Source organism: Euprymna scolopes, chromosome 45 (genome assembly GCF_053919585.1).
Source record: "Euprymna scolopes isolate OS-2025 chromosome 45, ASM5391958v1, whole genome shotgun sequence".
NCBI lineage: Eukaryota > Metazoa > Mollusca > Cephalopoda > Sepiida > Sepiolidae > Euprymna > Euprymna scolopes.
Genome location: NC_136526.1, coordinates 13,816,605 through 13,829,873, shown reverse-complemented (window position 1 = coordinate 13,829,873; position 13,269 = coordinate 13,816,605). Strand labels below are relative to the sequence as shown.

At 33.7% G+C, this 13,269-nt stretch overlaps 1 protein-coding gene across 50 annotated transcripts in view; it reads left to right on the top strand.

The window, feature by feature from the left end:
* Nucleotides 1-13,269, top strand: part of LOC145269265 (kinesin-like protein unc-104) — a 649,720-nt gene that overhangs the window by 311,549 nt on the left and 324,902 nt on the right. For all 50 annotated transcript variants that reach the window (XM_080124920.1, XM_080124904.1, XM_080124897.1 and 47 more), the window contains one exon: nt 7,139-7,250. In XM_080124920.1, the coding sequence (XP_079981046.1) occupies nt 7,139-7,250 (112 nt within the window). The remainder of the gene's footprint in view (nt 1-7,138; nt 7,251-13,269) is intronic.

Here is a 13,269-nt window from a genome sequence, read left to right as displayed (position 1 = left end):
CCATTTAAGATCAGGAGTAATAGTCAAGCCCAGAAGCTTGTCAAAACTTGAGGCCTCCTGAAGACGAGAGCCATTCATTTCAATTGATGCCAGATGTGGATCAGAATGTTGATGATGTAAAGAGAGAAGCGTGGTTTTAGATGCATTAAAAGTAACCAGCCACTTCTTTCCCCATTGTACTACGTGCTCAAGATCAGAGGAGAGAGAATTGGAGAGAACTTGGTTGTTTACTGTCTTAGATGTGCTACCATAAATGGTAGTGTCGTCAGCATAAATGTCTACAAATGATGTAAGGATGTGATTTGGAAGATCATTAATGTAGATCAGGAAGAGAGTTGGGCCCAGGATGGACCCCTGAGGGACACCGGCATTAATACTGTGAGTTTTTGATTTTTGCCCCTCAACTACTACTCTTATGAACCTATCAGAAAGAAATGATTTAATAATTGAGAAGACATTTCCAGCTATACCATAGCTGGAGATCTTATGAAGTAAACCTTTATGCCATGTTGTATCTGTTCTGATGCTACACTTCACCTTTTCTGTCCTCGGTCAGTGGAGAAGAAATCCTTCATGACTGAGACAATTTTTGTTTTTGTTCATATCCAGAGTTCCCCTTTTTGGGGAGCTGTATTTTCCCCACATTAAAAACTGAGCTTGTGTCTAATTCTGCTCTCGTGGGGAGGCAAGTAAATAGGAACAATCATTTACAAAAAAAAACAAAACTGCTTAACAAGTCCATTTCAAGTATTTAGGGGAATTGAGAAAGTAAGACAACCTCCTCCCTTCAATCTACTCCCATAATGAGACATTGGTTCTTGTCCCGAATTCCTCCTATATTAAAAAACAATTTTTTTTTTTTTAATCTATATCATGTATGTACGTGTGACAAAATGAAAATCTCACAGTCCAAAAAAATTTACATGAATTGATTAGTGGTTTTTAACGAAGATCACTTTAAGAGAAATCCTTCTAGACTGAAGCAATTTTTATTTTTATTACTATCCAGAGTGACTCCTTTTGGGGGAGCTGGATTTTCCCCACGTTAAAAACCAACATTGTGTCTAACTCTGCCCTCATGGGGAGAATAGTGAATAGGAACAATAATTTGCATTTGAAATACATTTGAATCTACAACCATCTTGATAGTCGATAGTTCTAACCTCCAGCCCATGGAATCCGTGCCCATAAACGACCTCATAAATGTCCATTTAAATAGACACTCGCCCACTGCTTTTACAGTGCTAGAGCTTGTTTATTTACAAACAAACATAGATATACAGTAATAATAAGTGATATTTACAACTAGAAATAAAATAGGTTTAAGGCTCCCAAAATTTGTACCAGAACTGTCCACAAATATGGTTAGAGTACTTGGAAAAATCAATTGTAAAAGTGATGTTCTCCTAAAGGTTGAAGGTTCAATTATCAGTGTGGGAGAATGAAAAATATAAGGACCTCTATCCACTTATGGCTGACAGAACGAGAGCATGCTAACCCTGTGAAATAAAGAAAGGGTTCCGTTCAAAATTAAGTATTTTAATGGTGAATGCACTGACGAACTACAAGCACGTTTGCCCCCTCGACGTAAATATCCTCGACAGACCCAACAAGCAGCTAAATCCCACACCTACACAGTACAGATCCCTAGATGTAAGAAGAAAGCCGTCTACTCTGATAGTTTCTTCCCCAAAACTGCTAGAATTTTAAACTCCCTTCCAGGATTCTGCTTTCCTAACTGTACTGACATGCAGAAGTTCAAGTGTAATGTGAACAGACATCTTGCTGCTTATCTCCCTTCATACTTACGTGCCCAGTAGTATCCCCCTACTTCAAAGTGGCACTGTGCCTTGTTTCGGGTGAAAATGGAATTAAAAAAATTTTTTTTTTAGTTCCGTCCAGCTTCTTGAGTTTGACAGAAACATTCCTGAGTTCGACAAAATACACGGTTTTACAATGAGATATTAAAACAGTCAACAGATGAAGACCACTAGACCAATGAGTTAAACGAGCTGGAACAAAGGAAGCAGGGAATAGATCAGAAAATTCTGAAGAATATATGCCATAATAGTATTTACAGAAAAGACTGAGACTAGCGACTATGAGAGAGAGGTTGCGGATAAGAGAAGATGAGGCCAATCAAATTACAAATACGCTTCCGAACTTTATCAAGAATTGTCAAATTTTGACAAACAAAAACAGAATTGATTGACTTAGGCATGAAAGAGAGAGAGACTGCTAGGCATCCTGTATCGTTACTCTAATCATGGTGTACACGGCTGCACCACTCTTGCTGAGCCTTTGGGAAGGTGACATTTTGTGTCTGCCTACTTTAGTTTGCAGTCAAATAGAGACCGAGACGTATCCCACAGGCAGGAAATCATGTAATTTCACGGACTTCTGCTCTTTGGTCACCTTTGTCCTTTAGGGCGTCACTCAAAACACCTTGTTTATTGTCTAAAATGTAGAGAAATGGATCACTTTCTTTATCTAAGAGTTGCTGTGATAGAAATGAGGTGAATCTGAATCGTTTGATATTATCTTTGAGGATCTTAAATTACATGTTTCTTTGCAAATTTTTTGATCGAAACTGTTTGTATCAACTGAAATTCATAACAATGAGACATCCATTGTCCTATGTGGGGACAGGTGAACCTGGAGGTCAAACCTTGATGATCATACCTGTGTAATTTGATGCACTTGGCAAACTGCAACTCTAAAAGCATATCACATCTATTTCGTATCTATCGACATTATCTGAAACCTTCATGCAGAAGTTAGACTTTTTTCTTTTTCTTTTTTATTTTCTTTCTTTTTCTTTTACTTTTTAGAAAAACTTTTTCTTTTCTTTTTCTTTTTTCTTTTACTTTTTTCTTTCTTTTCCTTTTAACTTTTTCTTTCTTTTTTTTCTTTTACTTTTTTCTTTTTTCTTTCTTTACCTTTTAACTTTTTCTTTTTAACTTTTTCTTTTTTCTTTTTTTCTTTTTCTTTAACTTTTTTCTTTTTCTTTTCTTTTTCTTTTTCTTTTCTTTTTTCTTTTTCTTTTCTGTTTTCTTTCTCTTTTTCTGTTTTCTTTCTCTTTTTCTGTTTTCTTTCTCTTTTTCTGTTTTCTTTCTCTTTTTCTGTTTTCTTTCTCTTTTTCTGTTTTCTTTCTCTTTTCTTTTTTCTTTCTCTTTTCTTTCTCTTTTCTTTTTCTCTTTTTTTCTTTTCTTTCTCTTTTCTTTCTCTTTTCTTTTTCTTTTCTTTGTCTTTTCTTTTTCTTTTCTTTTTCTTAACTTTTTCTTTTCTTTTTCTTAACTTTTTTCTTTTTTCTTTTACTTTATTCTTTTTCTTTTAACTTTTTTTCCTTTTTCTCTTCCTTTTTTTCCTTTTTTTTTTTACTTGAGTCACCGCTTATTAAAGCCTGGAGGTCACTCTAGGATAAGACTTAATGAGTGTGAGACAACACCATGATGATCAGTAATGGTGGAACTTTGGGTAGGGTTATCTATATCTACCTATCTTCTATATATAAAAGGCAAAATGTGTGTGATCATTTTATGTATGTCTCGCAAAGGCTTTTTTCGCCGATGGTGGGGTTACTATCGCTTAGAACTGTTTATATACCCGCTAGATAATAATATCTACGATTTGGGAATGCTCGTCACGTCTAGATTTATTTACATCGACTTTTATGAGATTCACGCTGATTAGCCATGTCGCCTGTTTGTCCTGCTTTTTAGTATAAATAAAGTGAGAGTAAATTCGAACGTTGTGTGATCTCGGCATTGCGCCGGTACGTCCAGAAAGCAATCAGCTTTTTTGATCAATGCGGTGGAAACCTTATATCAGACAATTGCTTTCATATGGACACCCCTATTTTTTATGGGGAATTGGTTTTCGACCCGACATCTTGGGGAAACTAAACCAAAACAAAGTTCACTGCGGGATTGATGTTTGACCTAATTCTACTTTTTAGTTAATTCATCACTTTTTTTTTTTTTTTTTTTTTTTTTTTTCGTTTTTTCGCCTCAAGGATTCAAGTTCGGACGCCCCCCCCCCCTCAAACTTTTTTTGGTTTTTCAAACACCTGGGCACTGCCGGACCGTTTTTTTTTTTTTTTTTTTAGAAGTTTTAACATTGTTTTTGTAATATTTAAATAGGGATATTTTACTGCACACACACACACACACACACACACACACACACACACACACACACACACACACACACGCCTCTAAAAACCCGGGCAACGCCGGGTGGGGAAACTAAACTAAAACAAACTTGACTGCGGAATTGATGTTTGACCTAATTCACTTTTTAGTAAATTCATCACATTTTTTTTTTTATTTCGCTTTCGCCTCAAGGATTCGAGTTCGAACCTCAAACTTTTTTTTGGTTTTTAAAATACCCGGGCACCGCCGGACCGTTCGTTTTTTTTTTTTGTTTTTTGTTTGTTTTTTTTAGAAGTTTTAACATTGTTTTTATAATATTTAAGCAGAGTTATTACTTCGCTTTGTAATCATTTCCCCCCCCCCACACACACACACGCTCACACACGCTTCTAAAAACCCAGGCAACGCCGCGTACCCCCGCTAGTTTTTGTAATAAATCATTTCTTCATATCGTAAGAGAAAAATATATCATCCCATGACCCCCCCCCTTCAAAGAAAAAGTTTTGATATCAAAACTTTTTATCCCCTAGGAGTCGATCTTGCCAGTGATTACTATGATATTTTCCTTTCACTCATAAACACTTATCCTTGAGTGACCTTGGGGCCTTGATAAGTGGTGACTTCTTTGTAAAAGTAAAAAAAAAAAAATTTACATTAGACTTGAAAACGACCATGCTATAGTCAGCTAGGAAGTACCCTATGCTATTTTGTGCCACAGATGAACAATTCTAGGAAAGAAACTTTGATCATGGAATTTTATATAGTTTTAGGCACAGATAGAGAATGAGGGAAATTGTTGATAGTGGTTGCAGATAGACGAGTGTATTTTTTTTTTGCAAATGTTTTATAGAGGGGGGGGGGGCGTCATGCATTAAAGCTCGGTCGAGCACCTACCATAAAAGTGATGAGGAAAAGATAGACTTGCAACTTCTCTTCTTTTAAGAAAGAAAAAGTAGGGAAGTAAAAAAATCTTTGCCCACTAGATTTCGAAGAGGGTTTGGTACTCTGTTCAATGCAAAAATAGAGCAGGGATGTGTGTTTGTCGATTCTTAGCAGAATTCGGCTAAAAAGTGAAGAATACGTATCCATGGGCTGCTCTAGCAATTTAATCGAAAATCCACTTTTTCTGGATCAAAGGATTGAGTTCATATTTGCCTGTCTCCTCACGAGAGCAGAATTAAACACAAGGTCGTTTTTAAACCAGGGTAAAATCCAGCTCTCAAAATGGGGAACTCTTCATTAGAAGAAAAACAAAAGTTGCCTCTGTCTAGAAGGATTTCTTCTTTACTGAAAACGAAAAACTTAAAAATGAAGTGTAGCATCAGGACAGATACTACACTTTGCTTCTAGCCAAAAGGCGCAGGAACAATTTTCTGCTCTTTGGCTGAAATAACCCTTTTCTTTTTTTAACAAGAAAAAGCTGATTTTTTTTTTTTTTTTTTTTTTTTTTGAAAATTCAAAGATCCCTACCACATTATTTTTTCATCACTCTTTGACTGGATTTGAATTCTCTTTCTCACTTTCTCTTTTTTTTTCTCCCTTCTTCTTTCTTCTGTATTGCCTTCCTTTTCTGTTTTGATAGTTCTCTCTGAAAACTGAAAAAAAATTCTTTATTTTGCTATGAAGGCGAAAACTTTAAATAGTTCATGAAGAAGGTAAAAGACTTGTATTGTTTCAATTAAACAATGAATTTCTGTTCCCCCTCCACTTCCTCCACATGCACACTGTGTTTTTCTCGGTGGGGGGGGGGGGTCTGCCTTCTCCACATACACACATGATTTATGAGGATTTCTTGCTGGTCTTCACTATTTGTGTGCATCCTAACGTTCGCCAGGTTTCTACCAACAAAAAGCCAGCCTCACTTTGCTATCATAGACACAGTAATGACATTTCATCTGACATGGACGCCTCAATTGAAAGCAGTAGGCTGTTCACTTTTTCAATTACAGTAGAACCCTGGGATACGGCATTAAAAATTCGTAACAAAATACATGACAGTATATAGTACACGTGTATATAATCAAATAATATTATAAATAACACCGCAAGGCAGGGCAAATACCGTAACCAAGGCCCGGAAAAACGTTGTATTCCACATCAAAACCTGAAAAAACTATGACCTAGGACCACCATATCCTGGGGTTCTACAGTATAAGTAATAATTATTATTGAGGTAAATTGTTTATTTTAAAGATTAAAAAAAAAAAAAGATCATGTCATTTTTAGCTGGCTTTTAAAACATTTTAACATCCAAATGCATAATATTTTTTTAAAGTGCCAATATAATACTTTAAACTAATGTGAGCTATGTGTTGCACTTGAAGAGACTTTCACTATTCAAGAGGAATTTTTTATAACTCCAAGGAAAGAAAAAATAATTTTAAAAAAATTGCTTGACAATGGCCTATTAGGTCAAATGTTTGCCTATTTATATTTCTGAGCTAAATAAATGTTTATTTTAAAGAATAATAAAAAAGGAACCTATCACTTTTGGCTTTCTTAAAAAATATTTAATAATTACAATTATGGATGCCTAGAATTTCCATTAAATCAAAAAGCAGAAATAAAAAAAAAAATCTGTTATGGCATGAAAAGATCATATTCTAAAAATTATGTAAATTGATCAAGTAGTTTTATTTTTATAAAAAAATTATTTTTAAAGGATTTCAAACAATTAATGGGAAATCATAGGCACAACAAGACTGATCTCACAAGTTTGAATTATTGTGGAGTTATTTGTCCTTGTTTCGTCAAGATGGCGATGCTAGACAGTCTCTTTATGCTTATTCAATAAATTTGACTTTCTTAGTTAAAAATGAAACTAATTGATCAATTTATGTGAGTTTTGGAGTATGATATTTTTATTCCATCACGGGTACATACATCAGTTTTTTGGATTTTTTTTTTGTTTTTTAATAGAGGGGAAATTCTGGACACTAATGTTTTTTACAGTATATGTTACAATTCTGTTTGTTTTCTTGCAGAACTGTGGCTGCCACTAACATGAATGAAACCAGCAGCCGTTCTCATGCTGTATTTACAATAATATTCACGCAGAAGAAATACGATGCTACAACTAAAATGACTGGCGAACGAGTAAGTCCATTTTTCAGATTTATTTTATATTAGCGGAGTGACTCGACATTGCTCAAGATTGAATGATGATCAATGAATATTTCACGTTCCCATATTTTTTATTATAATCAAAATCGTCCATTTTTCAATCAAATCGATTGATTGCCTGTTTTAGTTGGGGATCCATTGTGGTGCACCTGATGAAAGCTTCATGTGTCTCCCTACAGTGACTTAGTTCACAATATATCATAGTGTACATTGCACTATAGAGAACCTACTGTTGATTTTATAAAATAATTTTATATATAATGGCTTGAATTAAAGTTTAAAATGCAAAAGTCAAGTATCATACTTCAATTGTGCTCTAAAGAGAAACGTTGGTGCTTCTCCGGAATCGGGACGAAATTTCAGAAATCGTAAAACTTAATTTCACATGAAAACAATGGTATTTACGTACTCCTCATATTTTTAAGATGATTATATTAAAAAAATTATGAAAATTGATAGATAGAAAAAGATCATAAGACACAAGAGAGTTCAAAAGGGAGGTCATTTTCCATTCAAATTAAACAAAGATGGCAGCAATTTTTTACCTGCTAACACAAAGTTGTTTTCTTCAGTAATATTTTGGTAATTTCGATTGCATAATTTGGAAGCCATCAATGTAACTTATTAGAATTGACAAAATTCAGTTGAAACCATTGTTTTTATCTGCAAACTCCATTTATCAACTACAAAATCTCGTCCCAATAATGTAGAAGCACCAAAACATTTATTTCGAACGTGCCTCTGTCATATCAAAGAACCTAAGATTTTATATGTTGAGCCTTTTGGCTTGTGTAGTGGTAAGACTTCTCAAATGCATTTGTGATGTTAGGCTGTGTAAGGTGTTAACTTTGGTCAAAATCGCTTATTCCTTCTTTCATTGGATTATTGTGATTATCGATTATTATCGAAAACATTCTGATAAAAAAAACTTATTTAAGAACATTGTCAGGCACGTAAAGTACCTTCATGTGAGATTTCAAAAAAATTGAGCTAGCTATTTTTAAGTCCATAGGAAACGAACTCGCAGCCACACACATAAAGTTCGTTTTATATAAAAGAAGTAGATTTTTTTTATGTTTTCACCATCATTTGCTATGTCCTTTTTTTTTTTCAATTAATAAGGATGATTTTCACAAAACTTTAAAACATAAGATCTAATAAAAATGAAAAATGTTACTTGTTAAGTTAAAACATAAATAAATTTTATTAATGTACTGGAAGATGTCCCTGGCGTTGCCCGGTATTAAATGTAACATTAAATTCCTTTAAAAAAAAAGATGCAAAAAAAAATATGGAAGAAAACTGAGGAATGTTTTTAATTCTAAACAGTTCACTTCTTTTAAGTAAAAAAAAAAAAAAAAAAAAAAAAGTACTCGAACTGAGATCGAAATCAAAACCTAAAGACAGTGAATCACATACGATAACCATTATCCCAACTGAACATGATCTCCAAAAGGTGTTTTTCAACCTTCTTATTCTTAACATAATGTGAACAATTAGTGCATGTATATATAAGTAAGAATGTGTGTGTGAAGACACTTCTCAACCTATATACTCAACAAATTTTTTATCTACAGACTTTAAATTTGGTATATAGGGTATTCAGACAGAAAAAAAAAAAATTAATAAATAATTTACATTTAAAAAAATGACAATTTTTTTTTAATGTAAAATTGAACTTGAAATGGCGTGTTTGACTTTATCGTTAGTATAAGAAATGGCAATTTTCTAATTATCCATTTATTAGAAAGTCTTGCCAATCTATCATTTCACAAAAAAATATTTCCACTGTTCTGCCCTCTGTTAGTGAAGCAGAAATCCTCCTAGACTGAAGCCATTTAAACTTTTGTCCTAATCTAAAGTGCACCTATTTTTGGGCAGATGGGTTTTCTCCGTATTAAAAACAGTCAAACTCTACTCGCATGAACTATAGCGATGTTGTACCTATTTACTATGCCTCCCCACGGGACAGAGTTAGACACCAGGGTCGTTTTTTAACGTGGAGAAAAGGTACAAAAATAAAAATTGTCTCAGTCGTGAAGGATTTCTCCTCCACCGAAAGAGAACAAGAAATAGCAGTGCAGCATCTGAAGAACAGATACTACACTTTGATCTTGTCCCGAGCGATGTTGTAAATGAGATTAAATTATTGTATTATCTTTTTAAAATTTATGAGCGTCTAGTTGGGGTGGTGCTACACTGTAATCTTTCTTTTGATACTAAGTTTTAACTAATGTAATCTTGGAACTTCTTCAGCTGTATCTTGTTGAACACCGGAATCTGTATGGATTTTTTTTTTTTTTTTTTTTTTTTTTTTTACAAAGGAGTCACTATTTATCAAGGCCCGGAGGCCACTCGAGGATAAGGGTTAATGAGTGTACAGTAGTCAATGAAACAATATCGTAGTAATCGTTAATAGTGGAAATTTGGGAAATTGGATTATTTAATGGGACAACTCATCAAGAATTTGTTTACTTTAGATTTGAAGACGGCCATATTGTAGTCAGCTGGAAAGTAGGGAAACGGAAGACAGTTCCACAGGTGTGCACTTCTAAGAAAGAAGCTTTGTTCATGGAATCTACGTTTAGATTTAGGTACAAATAAAGAGTGGGGGAAATTATTGATAGTGGTTTCAGCTAGACGAGTGTTGAACACCTTTATTTAATCAACACGGGTAGATTGTTCTCATTCTACCAGCCATTAATATTTATGTTATTCTTAGTTATTTGTAATAACGATTGAATCTTTAATCTCCAGAACAAGAATAATCTACCCCCGCAGATAAATAAAGGAGGGGGTACTTTGAAATTCAGTGGAGGTTTCCATATTCAGAAAGATACGCATCAAGAAGGCCGGAGGTTAGATCAGCTGAAACGTTGTGAGAATAACACGATATTCAAATAATACAGCGTATCAGTTTTTATCTTTTATTTCGTTAACAAGCCACACATAAGTTAAAATAGAAATAAATGAAAACACAGAAAGAACAATAGAGCACAAAGAAACGGAATGTGTAAAATATTCTATGAACTCTCGACACCACTACGAATAAAAAAAAGCACACAAACGTATATAATGGCAGCAGCCTCCATTAGCACCACAAGAAATGGTCAAGTGGGATAAAAGGACAGAGAGAAAAAAAACAGCCTTTGAACCTCAGCTGGAAGGGTCCTGTAAGTACTGGGACATTGGAAACGATTATTGTCACACCCAAATTCCAGAGAAGACGAATATTCGTTTCTAATGATAAATAAATAGTAAACGGCTGTTGTGATAACGCAACACTATTTACATGTTTACAGAGATATCAAAAAAACTCTAACACCCGCATTCATGTTTTGTCCATAGCTGCGAATCTCGCTGACCAACCAGTAGATATCACAGTTAGATTGAATATTCCTTATCCTCAGGCTTATGATGGATTAGTTAATTGTTATGTCTAATCCTCCAGAGATAAGCATTTTAGATTGAATGACTCATCGGCTCTCTCTCTCTCACACACAGAGCATATATATATATATATATATATATATATATATATATATATATATTGGTGGTCTGCTCTACATATCACCAGCAGCAGTCCTCGAAGTAAACTGTAGACCTAATTAATAAATCATGGATTAAACGAAAATCAGTTTGTAGACACCCCGGCATCTATGTTGATATATATATATATATATATATATATATATATATATATATCAATTTTCCTGCACATGTTTCTGTTTAGTTTAATATCGGAGGATTTGTGACTCTTATGTTTACAGTTTATATATATGTATATATATATGTGTGTGTATATATATATATATATATATATATGCTAGTGGGGAGCTACCCAGCATTGCCCGGGTGTGTGGAGGTGTAGTAAGAAACCGGGGAGGGGGTAAAAAGTAGTATCCGGGCGGGGGGGGGGAGTTTAAAACAATAGTAGGCAGTTTGGGGGAAGAAAAAAAAAGTGGTAGTAGGCAGGCAGGTTCGAACCTGTAACACGGAGGAGAAAAAAAAATATAAATAAAGTCAACCGGAAGTCGAGAGCACTGAAATTAAGCATAGTCAATCCAATGGTGACGATGACTTGGTAAAATGTCGGCAAAAAAAAGGCGACCCCCTAATTGTACAAAACTGCCCAGTTGAGGGTGAAGGAATTAATGTTTTTGGCCAATTTTTCGATATTTGTCGTCCAAATGATTGAGCTTGAAAACGATACTGATCTCATGAGGATTTGTTGCGCGTGTCGAATGTTTTTGTGAGACATACAAACATACACACACATTTTGCTTTTGATATATCAGATTAGCAGCCCCCCCCCCCCCCGACGTTGCCCGGTCATACGCTTAAATATGATATTTTGATTTATGCAGAGTTTGTATTTATATTATGTTGGACCCAATATATAGTAATGATTTAAAAAGTTGAAAAAATAAAAATAAAAATGACTTGTGTGCCACCACCGAGAATTGAAACCAAAACGTTTAGCCTAAGATTTATTTTTTCCTTTGACATTAATGCCTGAGCTATGAAGACATGTATGCTGCAAGGCTAAAAATTAAAACATGAACCAATAGCTATTACGTTAAGCATGCATATTCGTAATGCCATCATTCGACCTTCACCTAACAAATTCCATTTTTTTTTTAATTTTCACAATTTTGCGCCAATTTTCCCCAGCTAAAATACAAATATAAAGTTTTGCATGGGGTTGAATACCCTATATATTAAGTTTCATGTCTGTAAACCAAAAACTGGCAGGAGTTTGGTAGGCAAATTTTTTTAAACAAATACATATACGCATACATAAATATATATAGAAAGAGGTTTGTGTTTACTGTAAGCTTTTTATGCAAATATTACGCAAGTATAAATCATGTAGAATATCTGCATGAATATACTTACACGTGTACACATGTAAGGGGTCAATAGTTAACAAAAAAACTAATAGGGAATTAATTAAAATGAACGTTTAAAAGAATATGCGAATTAGCTAGATCTTTTGCAGATTAATGCAATTCCACAACCCATATATAAAAGTTGTATTTTCTTTTTAAATAAATATAAAAAATGTTTTTTAATATGAATATTAAAACACACACAAAAAAAATTTATGAGAGTGTGTGTGTGTGTGTGTGTGTGTGTGTGTGTGTATATATATATATATATATATATATATATATATATATATATATATATACACACACAGAGAGAGATAATATAAGTGAAAAAGAAAAATGAGATGAAAAAAAAGTTAACAGTAGATCAACCAGTTGTATTTTCTTTTTAAATAAATAGAAAAAAAAGGAGTTTTTATATGAATATCAATACACACACAAAAAAAAAAAATTTATAGGAGAATATATATATATATATATATATATATATATATATATGTGTGTGTGTGTGAAAGTGTCTGTCTGTGTGTATGTGTGTGTCTCTGTACATTTCCCTACGCAATAACTCTGTCAATTTTAAGTCTATAGACTCGAAATTTGATATACAGGGTACTGAGATTTGGGAAAATCTTTGTAATCCGTTTTCGGCCAGAAATTCGGCTGTTAAGGGGTCAAAGTTCAACGATTTAACCTTTGAGATCTCTACCAAACTCATCCGACAATTTTGGGTCTAAACACTTGAAATTTTAGATATAGGTTCCTTGAACATGGATCTAAGTTAATAACTTGGTTTGAGTCCAAAACAAATGTTAAAGGGTCATAATAGGGGTCAAAGTTAAAAAATTTGGCTGCTTTTTTTTTTTTTTTTTCTCAACATCCACCTCCAAACACCCGGGCAACGCCGGGCTGAAATGCTAATATATATATATATATATATATATAGAGAGAGAGAGAGATAAAGTGAGAGTGTGTATGTGAGGACACTTCTCAACCTATATACTCAACGAATTTTTGATCTACACACTTGAAATTTGGTACATAGGATATTCTAACGTGGAAAACTTTTTAATCAGTTTTTATCCGAAAAAAAGGATGCCAAA